Genomic DNA, 18,223 nt, shown 5'->3' with positions numbered 1-18,223 from the left:
ATTGCTTTTCTCCTAAGAGTCTTTAAAATGTAAAACTCCACTCTTGTAAGAGTGAATAAAATGTCAGGTAGATTAAATAATGTCCTGTGGGTTTATAACAGATGTCCTAAGGTCTAATTCTGTTTTCTTCAACACTATGACCTGCTTCTTCTGAATAGTTTTAGGCCATTGATTTCAGTTGCTTTCATTAAAAATACAAACTTTTTGTAAACATCTGTTATAGTCCTGGGAAGCTTTTGGTCACAGATAAGCATTAGAGCTGAACGTAGTAGTTTTGCGTCCCAGGGGTCTGTGCAAACATTTCCCTTAGTTTTGATCCCCTGAATTTGCACCCTGTGCATCTTGCTTTAAGTATGTCAAGCTCAAGCAAGCTCAAAGCCTCCAAACCAAACACTATCAGAAGCACCAAGGTCCATCTGACTTCTTATCAAAACTACACAGAACAGTGTAGTGTTCATTATTTCAATGCAAAACACCCCAATGTTTGCTCAAACCTGTTCCCTGGTTTCCTTGAAATGTTCTTGAATCTTAATGTACTTTATAACATGCCTGATTTAATTTGCAGGTTTAGAATGAAACCAGACAAGTTTCAGGCTTCGCTGAAAGTATTTTTTGCAGCTGTGGTTGGCATCTGCAAATCTTTTATATCTAAATGTTGCGTCTTGCCAGTTTAAACTGCTAAAGCTAATGATACTCTGCATTTTAAAGGTCAATAAACAAGGAGCCCAATCTTGCAATGTTCATTCATGCTAGTAGACACCTTGGTATCAATGGGACAATTCTCCTAGGTATAAGTCAGATGATCAGCCCAAGATATAACTAAAAATGTTACTAGTAAGCAGCCACACTTGTTTAATAGTCTGGTAGCACTTTAAAAACTAACAAAATATGTAGATGGTTCATGAGCTTTCGTGGGCACAGGCTACTTCTTCAGGTGACCAGAGTGTTGGTCCGGTCTACCTTGGCTACCCCTCTGAAGCTTGTTTAATAGTTACAGTCCAATTTACTCTCATTTACTGTGCAAGCTGCAGGAGAAAGTAGGTAAATTTTAACCACAACTTCTAAACAGGACTTCATTATGTGATTTCAGTAGCATTTCTCACTTTTTCCAGGTACACTATCAACTCCAGTAATTTGTGAAAATGGAAGTGTATGTAATGATTGGTTCAGTATGAAACTGTTGTTCTGGGAATAACTAATGTTGTTATTTTACAGTTTAGATTCCTTTCTTTATGGACTCCATGCTCTGTTCAAAGGAGACTTTCGAATTACAGCAAAAGATGAATGGGTGTTTGCAGACATGGATCTGTTGCATAAGGTTGTCGCTCCAGCAGTCAGAATGTCCTTGAAGCTCCATCAGGCAGGTTTTTCAACATTATTATTGTACATGTTTTCCTAAGGAAATACAGGAAACCTCTGAAACTTCCCCAAAACAAAATGAGACAGGAATATTATAGTTGCAGCTTTATTCTGAATAACTTATTTGTCCACTCACTTTGCACATGATTATATTTGTTTGGCTTATATTTCCCCCATGTGATTTTTTTTCGCCCCCCTCCCCCGCCCCCCGCAATTTAAAATAATTTATTTTCTAGGTTCTTGGTTTTTATGGAGACAAAACTCTCCCATTGACTACAATCACAGTTTCACCTGCATAGAAATTACAAGATTCATTCCTAGATATTTTTAATTAGACTGATTTGATTGATATTTTATTAAACCATTTATGTGCTAAAAAAGAAACTTTCTGATAATATTTCTTTTAAAAAATTCCAGTTGAGGGGAAAAGTTGAAAAGGGTCTTAAACCTTTCAAGCATCAGTCCAGTACCACCACTCTTTCATTGCTTATGCCATGAAGTTTCTGAATATGTCGATAATGGGGTCGTGTTTTGATCTGTCTCACAGATGGGGACCTGAAGTGTTGCCACTGCAGTCATTGCAGTTTTACCTGTGTAACTCAGAGCAATACAGTATTTTTGGTGCTATACTATGTTACCCAGTGTTGCTTGGGTCTTTAATTGAAGTAATTTTGGGAAGGGGGAGGAATAAATGAAAAAGTGTACATGCTTGATTTCAATGACTGTACGTTTTAACAATGAAGGAAAATGAAGGCTGGGGGGAGGGCTTGGGGGTGAGAAGAGACGGGGCGGGTGGCTTAGGGCAGAAGATTGGGAGGTATGGGAGGCTCAAGGGAAGGGAGGAGGTAGGGACCTCAGGGAAAGGAGAAGTCATGGGGAGATGGGAGTTGTAGGATTTAGGGCAGGGGGCTCAGGACACGGGGCTGGGAGGTAGGTTGGAGGCAAGGATGGTGCTACTCCGGCAGCATCTGCTCCCTGAAGGCTGTGGCAGTGCTCACCGGCCAGTGGCTCCTCCCGAGGGGCTAGGAGTGCACTCCCTGGAGGATGGCTTCTCCCAGGAGAAAGGGATCTGGGTCTGCGTACTTGTGTGGCCTCCAGTTGCTCCCCCCCCCAGCCTACAGCCTATCTGGGGGTGGGGGCAGCCCCCAGTCAGCTCCTCCCCCCTCCAGGCTGCAGTTATTCCATGGGGGGCTTATTTGGTGAAGTGGCCCCCATATCCTGCAGCTTGTTGGGGGGCCAGTCAGTCTGTGGACTGGCCCCGGCCTCAAGCTGTCCCGACCTCCAGCTGCCCCTCCACCCTGCAGCTGGTCTGGGGGAGCAATGCTTTTGGGGGCTAACCAGCCTCCATCCTGCAGTCTGTTTGTGGGGATGCTCCAGGGGCCTGTCCAGGCTCTGTGGGCTGCACCTATCCTTCAAGATCTCCTGCAGTCTGTAGGCTGTCTGTTGGAGGCTAGGCTCTGAGGGTTGCCCCCGGCCTCCAGTGGCCCCCCTGCAGCCTATTGAGGTGGAAGTGAGGCTATGGGGGCAGCACCTGGCCTCCAGTAATCCCCAGGCAGGCTGTGTGTGTGGGGGGGGGGGGGAACAAGACTCTCGGGGCTACTTCCTCTCCAGGGGCTACTACCTCCTCCAGCAGCCCCCATCCCTACGGCCTGCAGGCTCTCCACAGAAAGGGGCAGGCTTTAGGTTTGGGGGAGGAGGGCTCCTTATCTGGTCTGGTGGCTGGAAAGATGGTGGAGTCCACACTCTTTGTGCTGTAGTTGTCCCCAGTGGCTACTCAGTATTATGTCCATCCACTCTGCCCCCTCCCTTTCTATGTTGTGGAAAATAGCCCCATTCCCAGCGTTTTCTGTTTTCCAGGCACAACCAAACCCTGACCTTGCTTTAAGTTAGAAGAGGAAGCTGCATTCCAAATTTGGGACCCTAGCTGTCACCGATTGGGAGGAGGTCTTGAGCAATGCACTCACAGATGCATAGACAGAAAGACGCACTCTAGAACATATAGAAAGTGAAGTCCCACCCACCCTGGGACAGCCAGACAGCTGCCCCAGGGATTCATCAGTGGGGTTAAGGCAAGCTTACTCCTGCTCTGGCCCTGCATCATTCCTGAAAGCAGCTGGCATGTACAGCAGTGGTTCCAAGGTGCCATGTGCTGCCCCTTATCTACAGGCACTGAGCCCACAGTTTCTACTGGCCACAGTTCTCCATTACTGATTAATGGGAGCTGCAGGAGTGGTGTCCGCATTGTCTATAGATGTTGTGAATGTAGTGGATGGTGGAGCTGCTGTATGATAATCTAAGGCTGCTATTGATCCATAATAATTTGTATGAATACTGCATGTAACTGGGTCAGTGAGTTACAGTATAGATAGATTGGGTAATTAGACTTTCCTATGTGGATCTATTGATTCAACTTGCTAGGGGGCTGTTGGAAGAACAAACAGGAATGCAACCCAATGGCTATAGACAAATACCACTGCAACAACCACTTGGGTGGTGGCAGTGGCAAGCCAGTGGCTTAGTTGCAGGTTCCATCGCATAGTTACAGACATGTTTTGCCAATGCTGTGAGCTTACACATCCAAGGAACACTAAACGTTTAAAAGGACACTCTGGTGAGAGATGAGGGGGGGAGCTGTGTGCAAGCCTTTTACAGGCCTGTACATGGGGAGGGGATGTGCAAAGGGTGTGAAAGCGCCCCGTAAATTCCCCCGAGTAAGCATACTCTGGCCGGCCAGGGGAAGGCGGAGCCACATGCTGCCCGGGCCTCCTCCCCCATGTTCTGACTAGCCTGGGGAAGGCTGGGGCTGATTTCTCTGCTTACTTAGGGGATCATGGGGGTGCATTTACACACTTGCGGTCCTCATTTACGAAAACAGCACACACACACACACACACAGAAATTTCTGCATACAGGCCTGCTTTGTGATGAAAGAGATGGACATGGTGGATGAAGACAGGTCTTTAAGAAGAGTCTGCAGGTGTTCCAGCCCTCCTGGAACAGTGAGCCTCCGGTAAAGGGAGGAAAGCTGTGTATTGTTTTACGTTCTGGGGTTTCTGTTCTAAATAAATAATACGTTGATTTAATTGGGCTTCCTGGTCAACCACTGATCATAGCTCCCAGAAGGAAAAGTACTGATGGCACTGAACCTACTTCAGACCTTCTGAGGTATTTACAGTTGATTGACAGGGGACTGCAGCCCAGGACCTAGTATATGAGAGGGAGGATTGTGTAATTCTACCCCAAAAGAGGTAACAGCTCAAGGCCTGAGAACTGAGCGGGGTATGCTCAGAGACACCAAGAGGGATGAGAGGTGAAGTTAACTCAGTAACTATGACAGTGAAAAATTGCCCTTTTCAGGTGAGTTTTGATGGATATTACATGCTAGTAATGTATAATAGAATATCAATTCTGTCTTAGATAGTAAAGATTTTTTTTTTTTTGCTTTTAAAACTGCTATAAACAAGTTTTAAAACGCACTATACAAAGCATATGAACTCCTGCACCCCATTGACACAGTTCCCTTACAACATTAATAGTGGTAATATTATTGTGTATCAGATTAAAAAAACAGCCCACTATTGTGATATCTCTTGATGTGTTCTTCAGACTTCTAGTTTTCTTTTTTCAGTAAATAATGGAGTTCCACCTAATGTACAGCATTTCACAAGTTGTTCTATTTCAGTCCCAACCTACATGAAAGAATTTGCAGGTGGTTCGATGTGGTTGAACTTTCATTCTTTGTGTCTGTCCAGAAAAGAGGGTTGATATGCCCTAAATTACTTGTTGTCATACAAATATTTTCTTTATGTAGACTGCTATGTTACGAGGGTGTTAACTGTTCTATCCCTTTTCCCTCAACCAATCCACACCTTCACCCTGTGTTATCTCTGATGTAGTCTTTATGGATTCTCCTAACCTGTTTCAACAGAAGTCAGCTAGTGCTTTGACAATGACTTCAATGAAAGCATGAACTTATTTATCAGCAATAGCTGTTCTCTTTTCATGGAACTGTTTGACCATAGTAATGCATTTCATCTAATACCAGGACCAGTTCACCTGTCCAGATGAATATGAAGACCATGCCATTCTGTATGAGGCAATCCAGTCCTTTGAGGAAAAGATTGTAATTTGCCATGAGGGTGATCCTGCCTGGCGCAGAGCTGTACTCTCTAACAGAGAAGAGCTTCTCACCTTGAGACATATAGTGGATGAAGGGACAGATGAATATAAAGTTATTATGCTCCACAAAAGCTACTTGAGCTTCAAAGTTATCAAGGTACCAAAGCCACCTTTCTAGTATTTCAGCTTTGTATTATTTCATCTGTGTCTAAATCACTACATACACAGGCAGTCTTCATTTGGTGAACTCTTGGGGCCTGCATGCCATTGCTGAGTAAGGAAAATTAGCTAAGAGAGGGAGATTGATCAGGAATCTACTGGAGGCAGGGGATTGGAAGCAGGAATTTTGGATTCTGTATGGCCATGGTCAATTTGCTTAAATTTCCTGTCTTTTTGTTTACTGAAGACAATTCGAGCGTCTCTGTGTAATATTTGTTACGTTTCTTGAGATTTGTTGATAAAAAGTACCATGTGGAAATTATGGTTCTATTTGTATGAAATGCCCATTGTAGTATTTTCTAAATGGAAAACCTATTCTTCTATTTAACTGTAGGTAAACAAGGAATGTGTCAGAGGGTTTTGGGCGGGGCAGCAACAGGAGCTGATTTTTTTGCGCAATCGTAATCCAGAGCGAGGCAGCATCCAGAACAATAAACAAGTCTTGAGGAACTTGATTAACTCTTCATGCGATCAACCGTTGGGATATCCGATGTATGTTTCCCCGTTAACCACATCATATATAGGGACACACAGCCAACTGATGAGCATCTGGGGTGGACCTGTCAGTTTGGATAACATTAAAACATGGTTCAGATCCAAGTGGTTAAGGTAGGTGGTTAGACAGTAGTCAGCCTGTGGTACAATATGCAGGGAAGGAAGCCTGCAATCATGTGACTTTCTATTAAGAGAGTTTCTCACTGTGTGAGAAAAATTATTAATTCCTGATGGGTGTGAGCATAGCTAGATATATAGAATAGCTTCCAACTACTGTGGAAAGCAAACTCTGAGTTCTGCTAATGACATTCTAGTATAGTCCTCTGTCAACCAGACAGCATCATTATCATCATACTACTCAGCAGACCTGTTGGCAATGATCTTATTCTGAAAAGATTGACTTCACAATACAAATGATTCTAAGGCATTTTACCCTTTGCTTTATGTAAATGACTATATAAACTTCCCACAGTGCAGTGACTCCTAATATGTTGAAACATGGCTATAGTGCTGTGCTCCAAAGCTTTGACAGTTTGGGTCAGATAAGCATTCCGAGTTATGATACTTATCCAAAACACATCTAACATTTTTATTATTTTTGTGGTAATTTTCATAAAGAAATAAATAACAAAAATATAATAAAGGTAAATGGCTTATAGCTTGTATGTTACCAAATACCACAAATTTTGCAAGATATTTAATCAAATTATGCCATTATGAAACCTTATCATTTGTCAAAGCTGCAAGATCAGACAGTATTACACAATCTAATCTTGTATTGAATCTCCACCATCAAGGCCCAACTTCCACAATACGTAATTCCAGCAGCTCTCTGTCTCCCCTCCTGCCCCCTTCCTTCTGTCACTGGCATCTTTCTGCAGACACTCCTGCAAGCACTGTTCAGACAGGACTAGTGCATTTGACCAGCTGCCCACCCCATTTCTTTCAAGGCGGTAGAGGAGGGACAAAACCCTACTTTGTTTGACCCATCACTGCATTTCTGTTTGCTCTACTGGGGTTTGCTTTGTGTATTAATTTCACAGAATGCACTTAATTTCCAGAGCATCTGAGAGTGGGGAGAGAAAAGCATGCCACTTGGCTACCTCACATAAAGATGTGCATTATGGGACCCAGTAGACATTGGATTAAGGATGCTGTTGGGTTTCAGGACTCCAACATCAAGACAGATTTGGTTTGGGCAATGAACAAAGTTTGATGTTGCTTTTTACTTTGACCAAACAAAATAATCACCTCCAAGATAACTATAATGTAATACAATTACAATCCTCAAAATTGTTAGAGCTCTGTTGAATACATTTAGCGGCCTGCTCAGAGCACAACCTATTCATTTGTACTGTGAGCTTATCTAATGTTGGTTGTACACGTTCTGGTAAACAACATAACTTGACAGTGTGTCACATCTCACAAACAGAATGCGGAAGGACTGTCATGCAAGCCACAACAGTGGCAGCAACATTGAAGAGGTGGAGAGTGGTGGTGGGTCTTCATCCAGCCGCAATTCTGCAAGTAACTCAAGCCAGAGTAGTAGCTCACAGCACACAAGGAATGGAACCCCTCAGCTGCTGCCTTCTTCACAAGATTGCCATCAATATGCAGGTATGTATATCAAAATGTGGGTTCTATTAACATTCTGCTTAGGCTTGTTGTTCCTCAGGGGAAATGTGCCTGGTGCGTTTGGTGCTTTATTTTATAGCTTTAGGGCATGATGCAGTCAAGTACTTAGAGGAACCATCATCATGAATTCTAGGTTCTCTAAAGTCAGAGTGTATAAAGTGTGATTCAAATTCATCTGCTGGTAATTCTGGCCTCAGGAAAGATCTACAGCTCTCAATTTACCAAAAATTACATGTGCAGGATGTCCCCACTATAAGTTGCCCCAGGATATGTTGGTTCCGCACTAGCGTCATTGATGCTTGTGGGAACTATTCTGTTTTAAGTCCTCCCAATCCCCACTCTTCTGTTGTGCAAGAAAAAGAACAATTCATGCAAATGGAAGTCAACCATAGGAGAAAAAAAATCCCCACTTTATGACCTTTCAGTGCATATTTTTTTGAACGTAACTTGGACGTGTAGCAGGGATGCCCTATAGAAAACCACTCCCGTATTTACCTGCTCTGGTGAAGCTGAGGTTAGCACACACAATCCACTCTCCACCTTCTCTCTTTGATAATGTAATATAAATAATGAGAAATACAGCAGGAGACAGAGAGGAATGTAATTGCTGGAGCTAAATTTAATTTTCCCAAAAATTAACCAAAATAACAGAGGGGTGGTTTTTTTTGTTTTGTTTTTTTTTAACTCTGAAACTAATTCCAGAGTGATGAGACAACTGATGAGCAGGATCGGATGTGTGAGCATGGCAAAGATAGTGATGCTGCCAGATTCTTGCCAAATTATTACACTTCATATCAAATACTGTTTTTAAAAAGTTTAAAAATTTGTAAGTGACATCATAGGCCAGATTTGCCCCTGTGTCTGAGACCCACTCAGCGTAGAGGATTACAGGAAAGGTATGTGAAGGAGCTGGTTAGAGTACAGCTCCCTGATCCTGGGAACCCATTCGCATCTTAAGGGACCATATGATGCTAGGCACACACTCCCCATCTCACCTCCAACTTGTCTCATATACTAGTAGTGCAAATGAGCACAGGTGCAAGCTTCCCTGGTAATGCAGATGGTTCCCCTTTCACTGGGCGTATTTTCTTCTGCATAGCTGTGGTCAGATTCTGACACCTTTATGACCTCTGAGCTGAGGATTGAAAACAAAAGAAATGTCCACTGGAAATCCTAATTTAAGAAGTAGAAATCTCAACTTCCTTCATTTCCAAGAAAATTATTAAGGAGACATGTTTAGGGGGTGAACTTCTGACTTACTCTTCCCAGGGAGAGACATTTGAGAGGACATAGGACAAACAGAATGCTATCAAAGAAGCTATATGAGTCTCCACTGACAACTACTGAATGCTAGATCCCTGACCAGGAGAAGCCTTTTGTATTGGTAGAAATTCAAACACATTTTTAGGAAGTGATTAAACAGTTCAGTCAGTGAACTCTGTGCCTTGACTGTTTATTGGGAACTTTAATTCAAGTTTTAATTGAATTGCTGAATGGGAGACATTGAGGAAAGCAAACAAGATGTCCCAATTATGAGAGCCAGTGGGTTTCCTGATCACTGATGCACATGGGATTGTTTCTCTAGTATATTTTCCATTAAGTTAATACATCACTCCTCAAAAACGGGCCAACATTTAGATCTGGTCAACCATTCTGATGTGGTGTAATTTATGTCCTCCTCACTTGTGAACAAAACTGCACTTGGAACTTGTATTCTGAGCCAAAACACTATTTTAGTCATACAGTAGTCTTTAAGGCAGGGCTAGCTATTTGCTCTCTGGAAATACTGGTATAAAACTATAAAATTAGCATAAAATAATAGTTAAGCTCATCACATCTCTGACTTGCTGAAAGGTTGAGTTAATTGACTGTACATCACAGTTGTAGGTTATGACTTATGGCAGAGAACTAGGAACAGGATACTTGTACTTTGGCTCTTACATTAAAAATAATGGACAAAGCTGGAAAGAATCTTGCGATGAATATAACTTACATTGTAAGATTACAATAACTGCTGCTTTTTATTCCTGTGATGAAACAGTCCCCCTGTGCACTTTTATAATTTGACAGTGCCATAATCAGAAGGGTAAGCTTAATTGTAAAATAAGAAACCTGAGAGGTTCAAATGATAATGAATCATTTCTGGGAACTGTTTAAGAATATTTTACTAGATGCTCGAAAAGCCACAATAGTAATAAAAGGCTACACTGATAAAAGGCTACAATGCTCGGGCAGCCTGTCTCTGCTTTGAATAACATAGTGAAGGCAGAGAATTGTGCAGCCTCAGAATACCCCATTCAGAAGGGAGTCAGATGTGGGCTTTCACCCAAGAAAGGCAATGGCTGGGGAGCTGGAAGCCTGAGAGAGGGTGTCCTTATTGGATCACCGAGGGGACATACATCTGCAGTTGTACTGTTCTATGACAGGTACAACATGGTATTTTGATTGAGAAACTAGAATGATCCAAAATTAACATGGCACTCATTGCATGGATTAAAAACTGGCTAACTGATAGGTCTCACAATGTAACCGTAACAGGGACTTGTCATTGATCAGGTGTATTTCTAGTGGAATCCCACCGATTGGTTCTTGGCCTTCTACTATGTTAATATGTTTATCAATGGCTTGGAAGAAAATCATCACTTCAGAAAGATTGCAGATGACACAGATTGAGGGAGTCGTAAATAATATAGAGGATAAGTCATTGACACAGATATCTAAATTGTTTTCTCACACATGTTTATCGAGCAGCATGCATTTTCATATGGCCAAATGTAAAGTCACAATCTAAGAACAAAGAATGTAAGTCACACTTATAGTATACCATCCTGGGAAGCAGTGACTTTAAAATGGACTTTGAGGTCATGGTAGGTAATCAGTTGAACATTTACTCCCATGTAATCCTGTAGCCAAATGTGATCTTTGGATGTATAAATGAGAGTAGAGTAGAGTCGTTATATGACATCTGTATATGCACTGATGTGACTGCTACTGGAATACTTTGTCTTGATTTGAGGTCGACATTTCAATTGATAAATTGGAGGGTTCAGAGAAGAACCAATAGAATTATTAAAGGATTGGAAAACATGCCGTGATAGACTCAAAGAGCTCAAACTGATTAGCTTTACAGACTTGATTAGTTTACAAATAACTGTATGAGGAACAGGAAAAACCTTTAAACGCAATAAATAGCCTAGAGACTGAGGGTATGTCTACACTACCCCCCTAGTTCGAACTAGGGGGGTAATGTATGCATACCGAACTTGCTAATGAAGCCCGGGATTTGAATTTCCTGGGCTTCATTAGCATAAAGCCGGCTCCGCCATTTTTAAAAGCCGGCTTGTTCGAACCCCGTGCCGCGCGGCTACATGCGGCACAGGCTAGATAGTTCGAACTATGTAGCCATTCCGATCTATCTGTACGCCTCATTCAAATTCAAATCCCGGGCTTCATTAGCAAGTTCGGTATGCATACATTACCCCCCTAGTTCGAACTAGGGGGGTAGTGTAGACATACCCTTAGAGACTAACAGAACATATAGATGGTGTCATGAGTTTTCGTGGGCACAGCCCACATCTTCAGATGAAACAGATGTGTGAGGAACAGAGATTTGAAAGTAGAGGGTGCTTTGCTGTAACAAATGTACAACAAGCGCTAATGGCTAGAAGTTGAAGCTTCTAGACGAATTCAGATTAGTAATACGGCACACATTTTTAAAAGGTCTGAATTTAACTATTGGAGCATCTTACCAAGGGTTCTGCGGGATTCTCTGTCACTGGAAATTTTTAATCATGATTTTACTAGAGCATATATTTTAGGTAAACATCCAAATGGGAATTCATTCAGATTAATTCTATGGTCTGTGTTACCCAGGAGATCAGACCAGATGATCACAATGGTCCCTTTTGGCCTTACCAATTTATGAGCCAGTTGTATTTAGTGTTTCTTAATTTAATATTTCACTTTACTGGTGGTGCCATTCAGTCTGCAAAATGCAATTACAACCCCACATAAAAATGAGGAAAATCAGAAGCACTGAAAATATGATGGGTTCACCAAAAGAAAGTGCCTTTACTTTACAATGCAGTATGTAGAACAGCTTTTGTTTCCAATGTGTTTGCTGTGCTATTTATGTGTAGATATGGGTGGTCGTGTACACAGCTGAATTTGGAATGAATATATAATATTTTTGGACAGAGGTCAGCTTGGCAGTTTAAATCATGAACAGATGTTTGTCCATATTTGTCTGAACTTACACATAATAGCCCTTCTGTTTTTAATTCATATCTGCCCTTTATAGTTTAAGATGATAACTAAAATAAGCAACTGACCTAGAAGTAGGGCTTAACCAAAACCCCAGAGTTCAAACACTTTGGATCTTCAGGGAAGTCAGAACTGCATCTACACTCAAACGCTGCAGCTCAGAGCTGTTGTTAATCACGAGTAACACTCTCCCCCGTCAGCCCATCTGAAATTCAGAGAATCCATGGGTGCGTTTTTGAATCAGTGCATGAGGCTTAGCTGCATTGGTATCTTTGGCATTAGTGGGAGCCATGAGGCTTTTATTACAAGGGCCATTTTAGAATATGTACTTTTTATTGTTCTGAGTATAGAATCAGAAATAATGTTGTGATGTAAACGGTATGCAAAATGGTTTACTACTTGCCGAGCCAACTAGATTTTATTCCAGCTATTCCAGTTATTTCCACTTTAATACATGGAAAAGAGAGGCAGAGTCAGCCAGCAGATAGGATACTGACTGAGTCAGGGGACCTGTTTATTCATTCCCTGCTCTGCGATGTAGCTCTGGACCAAGCTACATAACTTCTTTGTGCCTCAGCATCTTGTAAAAAGAGGGTGATGATGCTTTTCTTTCAAAAAGCACTTTGTTAATGTTGCCCCAGATTCACTGGAGACCACCCCAGGGTTACACTCATATGGATTTATTAAATGAGTGATTAACAATCCACTAAAGGGTTAAACTCAAGGGAATTGAGCTGTCATTAAATGCCACTATAGGGTTAAAGCAATGGTCACCAAGCAGTAGATCAGGATCTACTGGTAGATCTTGGAGCCTCTGACAGGTGATCCCGACTGGTTTGTCCAGGAAGCTATCAAGCGCTGGCACTTCATTTACCTACCCACCCACTGTCATGCTGCTTCTGCCCTCTCCCTTGGAGCTGCCCCCTGGGGAGCCTCCTGCTTGCTGTGCAGGCTGTAGGAGGGAGAAAAGGGTGGGTGCTGACGTCAGGGTGTCCCACAAAGAATAAGAGCTCTTGCTCTTGTGGATGGGCAACAGGGTTTTTTTGCGCAAGAAACCCCTATGGCTAAAATGGCCATCAGAGCTTTCTTGCGCAAGAGTGTCACACTACCATGGATGCTCTTGCGCAAATGTACGTGGCAGTGTGGACTTGCTCTTGTGCAAGACCTTGTGTGCAAGAACTCTTGCGCAAGAAGCCTGCAGTGTAGACATAGCCAAAGAGGGCTTCTGCCACGTGCTCTCTCTTTTTATAAGAACTGGAAGGCTCCTGTCATTCATGCAGGGGTCCTTCCTCCACATTGGTGACTGAGGAGCATGCCCAGATCTCCCTCAGTCTGGGTCCTTTGTTTGCTTAGGGCAGCCTCCTGTCTTTAATTAGTCACCTCCTGGCTCCACAAGTTTAGCCTTGCTGTTTCCCTCACTAAAAACATGCTCCATTCACACACACACTCTTATAACAGGGTGGAATGCAGCTTAGAGCAAGTTACAAGCAAAGATTTACAAAGATTACAAAGTTGCAAGGCTCAACACTCACCAAGCTTGCAGTATGTTTTGGAACTTAAAGAGCGAAGTGGCTGAGAGTTGCTAAGTTGCAAAGCTCAACAATCTTACAACAAGGTGCAGAATTTAAAAGGCAAGGTAGCTGACAGTTACAAAGAAACAATTACAAAACTTGGAAGCTCAATGGTTACAAAGATACCGTCAAAGAACAGCAACTGTCTGAGAACAATTTCCATCTACAAATCATAAGTAATAGAGTGACTTAGAAGACAACTGCCCCCCTTAAACAGTGTTCACAGCAATGCAGTCTGCAGCAGGTTTTGTCATTCTCCAAGTCATGTGTTGGCAGGACCTTACAGTTTAATGCATTTCCAGAAAATGTGTGTGTAAATCAAGTAATATCTCAGGCTTTATGCAACAAAAATCTATGGATTATAAGATCTAAGTAATAGAAATATCCTTGATATAGGATTATTATATGACTTTCATTGAAATCATTCCTGAATTCATTAAGTGATCAGATTTCTAGAGAATTGTCTATTGTGGATTTATGTTGATTTACTGCTGAGAAATTTCAGGTTTTGAACATACTTGCTGCTTATTATGGAACTTCAGCCCCTTTGCCTCACCCCTTCCTACTTCATGCATTGGAGTAGAAAAATCAACAGCCTAAGAATCCGTGAAAGGCAAAATTCATGCCTGCATTATTAGGCCTTTAAAGGTTTGCTGTTTTCAAAAATATTAATACTTTTTGAAACCCACAGTTATGACTAGGACATTAAAGTACCAGCATATGTTAAGTTTTTGGGCTTCCAGTATATGGCATGCCATCCTAGCACTCAAATGAACAGGCTGTCTATGAGTTTGACACAGAATCAATACAAAGAAGCATCGAGCATATTAGGTGCCTGTACCTTCTGCCTGTGATCTGGGGAGTTCATTATGTTCACAAGCTGATAGCTGGTGTACGGATTATAAGAGCTCAGTAAAAGAAATCCCTGAAAGGCAGCACACCTAAGTTGCTTTGGGAATCTTGCCTTCTGTTTCTCCCTTTATTCATCTGGGAAGTGGTTTTAATAATGACATTATTTCTGTTCCTCCCAAAGGGCCAGAGTCTCTGCTCCCATCAAAGGCAATGGAACATTTGAAACACTGCACTGCCAATGAGATGGACCAAATTACTCCATGTGTTTTATCAGTCTCTAGTTTCTATAATTCTATAAAGAGCACTACATAAAATATACATTATTAACCAGATAGAACCAATAATATGTGTGCTTTGATGGTATGTAACTGAAAACATAATTTAAAGCAAAACTATATTGCTCTCTTTTAAAGGCAGAAGAAAATACAGGAGTCAGTCTGTTCAGACACATGCTGCTTTGAACCAGAGGCCACCAGTTTCAAGTCGTTCTGAACCAGTTGTAGAAAGTTACCAACCATTTATCCAAGCTTCCACATCTGCCCATGAAATTGCCCAGAGGCTTTCCAGAAGCCAGTTGTCCTTCCACAACTCAGTCACATCGGTGTTTTCTCAGACCCCTGCCGTTCCTGCTGAAGGCCAGTTAACTGTCCAGAATAGAGCTGAAGCAGTGCTTAGGTCCAGTCTGGCTTCTTCCACCAGCTCTACTCTCAGCCTTTTATTTGGCAAGAGAAGTTTTTCAAGTGCTTTGGTGATTTCTGGGCTCTCAGCTGCTGATGGAGGAAATACAACTGATACCCAGTCATCCAGCAGTGTTAACATTACCATGGGTCCATCTGCTAGAGCCGCGAGCCAAGCAACACGGGTAAGACAGAGTCATATTAGTGGGAGCTATACTTCTATTCAGCTCATGTTCTTGTACTGCACTTACCACTGGTAGTATTCAAGCATCTGCCAGGAGTGCATTATTAAGCAATGTGACTAACATCTGTCACATGAGTAAAAGAAAGACTCAATTTGTTCTCACCCCAGGGAAATTGCATGTGCACTCCAGTATTGTGTATGGTTGGCTAGTTGACTGTATGATTTTATTTTTGAGTCCAGTCATTCTTCTTCCTGAAGTCTATCATCCTTACTACAGACCCCCTGGAGTGGTAAAATAAAATCAAAATTATCATGACACAATTCAGCAAATCCAAAGAGAGATTGAGGGCATAATTATTACTAAATCATTTGGCATTTTCAAAGGAAACCAAATTGATTTGTTGTCATTAGGACAAAATCGTTGGATATGGAGAGCCCCCATCTGGTTTCTCATGTACACAGCATAACAATATACTAAACCAGAAGGATACCAAGGTTGTCCAAGCCCGAGGTGGCAGAAGCCTTAAGATCTGTGTATATTTTAGCCTCACCCTAACGACAATATGTAATGTTCAGGAATGCTGCAAAATGAAGACAATGAGTTTTGTCATTAAGTCCAGTAGGGGCTGGACATTATTCATCCTCGAATAAGAAAGGCAAGCAGTATTGTGTTTTGTCTCTCTACAACGCCAATAACCATTCATGGCACTGCATAAAGAGGCAAGACACAACCCCTTCCCAAAGAGCTTACAGTCTAAGGCAGTGGTCACCAACCACTAAATCAGGATCTACCAGATCTTGGAACCTCTAACAGGTGATCTTGACTGGTTTGGCCAAGAGGCTATCAAGTACCAGCACTTCAGCTGTCCCTTCCCTCACTGCTGCACATCTCCTGCCCTTTGCCTTGAAGCTTACCTTTCTTCCCCCCAGGATCCTCCTGCTTGTGGTACAGATTAGGGAAGGGAAAGGAGGGAGTGCTGATGTCAGGGTGCTTGCTCTTCCACCCTGTATTCTTTCTCCACACAATGGGAGGGGAACACAACAGGGCTTGGGATGGAGGGAGTTTGCTGGCTGCTTTTGAGAGTGGTACAGGGCCAGGGCAGGGGTGAGCCTGCTTTAGCCCCACTGCACCACCACCCAGGAGCCACCTGAGGTAAGCAGCGTCCAGCTGGACCCAGCTCTGAACCTCTGCCCCAGTCATGAACCCCCTCCGGTACCCCAAGCTTCCTGGACTCATACTCCCATACAGAGCCTGAACTCTATTTCTATTTGGCACTTTGCTCTTGTGGGCAGTACTATCATGTTACAACGTGAAGGGGGACAAGTGCTGGGGTTGTCTCTATTTCCAGTGTTCACACTATAAATAAATGTGAATTGTACAGAATTATTCACATCTGTGTGAAGTCCAAAGATCTAATGTCTGTCTTTGTTTCAAAATGTCCTTTTGAAAAAGACAAATTAAGTGCCATCTCTATTGAATAAACTATTCTAAATTTTGTTTTAAGCAATTCTCTGAGACTTGTGAAGCGACTGATACTACAAAATCTAGACAGCGAAAAGACCGAGGCCCTGCCCATGCCATTTTCACGAGTCATAATCTGGAGTGTAGAAGAGCCAGCCAGGAAGATATGGCACTGGAGGATACTGCTTCTCAACACAGCCTCTCAGAAGAGCAATGAAAAATATTCCTCATCCAAGGACCATACAGACTCTCTTCAAAGTAAAGAAAAACACATCTAGGTCAGTCAGCTGCAGTTATCTCAAATGTAACAACAAACCTCAAAACCATTTATTTGTCTGACTTCGGAGAGAGGACCCCTTCAGCAAAAAGGTGTGGCATGTGAGGATGGAAAGACCTTTGCAGATTTTAAAGGCATCCTAAAAGGCACTGCTAATTTCATCTCAGGTTCTTGACATTTCTAAAACAAGGAATAAACTCTGCCTGATAGCCTTCCCCTGCAGTGGTGCTGACACACTTGTGGTAGAAATCTGGAAGTGCTCAAAAAGAAGCATGCATGGAAGTGCAAGTGAAAACAATGGAAGATCTTACTACAACATGGCAAAAAGCACACATCTGTTTCCTGCCATAACAAAAAAGAGGACTGCATGTTAAATAATTGGCATTTTATATGTAATGCATCACAAAAAAAATCTGAATAGAAGCAATGAATATGTAATAGGACAGTATAATACACTGAAACATTAGAGCTGAATCTGAAAGTTTTTAAAGACAACCCTCATTCTTCCTTTTATTTAAAGTCTTATGCAGATGGTAATTACATATAGGAACATATTAATATAGACAAAGATATACTGCATGCTGCTATGTTGAACTATTGTATGAAAGAGCTAGACTACACTTTGCCACAAGGGCAAGTTTTGAGAACAAGTATAGCCAGTGCATGGAAAGCCTTTACGAAGCCTACGGTGCTCCTTATTTGCAAACAAAGCAGTTTTTATATACAAAACTGCTCTTACATGTAATCTTGCACTCCTGGTCAGTTTACAGGAATGCATGCCTATATCTGAAGCCAAGATGCTAAAGCAAATCCTTAATGTACTATAGTATATACACATACATGCTCATTAATTTTTTGTAATTAAACAATTTGCAACTATCAGTGTTTCAATGTTCCTCTTTAATTACAGTAGCTCCTTTCTGAGTCTCACCATGCTAATCCACAGCAATGATGGTTTTCTATACAAAACCAAGTTGTCCTGTCCCACTTAATGAGCAAGACTGAATAAACAATGCTGTAGCAAGGTCTCAAGACTTTTACACAATATGCTGTTGCCTTCACATTTACAGACCCTCTCCATCACCATGGCATCGCTATGGAATACTGTTA

General features: G+C 42.0%; 1 protein-coding gene across 1 annotated transcript in view; it reads left to right on the top strand.

The window, feature by feature from the left end:
- PCNX2 (pecanex 2) overlaps positions 1-17,944 on the top strand; it is a 225,416-nt gene extending 207,472 nt beyond the window's left edge. The window contains exons 29-34 of the mRNA XM_075924756.1: positions 1,216-1,360; positions 5,405-5,635; positions 6,032-6,306; positions 7,625-7,809; positions 14,927-15,375; positions 16,880-17,944. Coding sequence (XP_075780871.1) covers positions 1,216-1,360; positions 5,405-5,635; positions 6,032-6,306; positions 7,625-7,809; positions 14,927-15,375; positions 16,880-17,053 — 1,459 coding nt within the window. The 3' untranslated portion in view covers positions 17,054-17,944. The remainder of the gene's footprint in view (positions 1-1,215; positions 1,361-5,404; positions 5,636-6,031; positions 6,307-7,624; positions 7,810-14,926; positions 15,376-16,879) is intronic.
- Positions 17,945-18,223: the final 279 nt, after the last annotated feature.

Source organism: Pelodiscus sinensis, chromosome 3, assembly GCF_049634645.1.
Source record: "Pelodiscus sinensis isolate JC-2024 chromosome 3, ASM4963464v1, whole genome shotgun sequence".
Lineage (NCBI taxonomy): Eukaryota > Metazoa > Chordata > Testudines > Trionychidae > Pelodiscus > Pelodiscus sinensis.
This window is presented reverse-complemented; position numbering and strand designations above follow the sequence as displayed.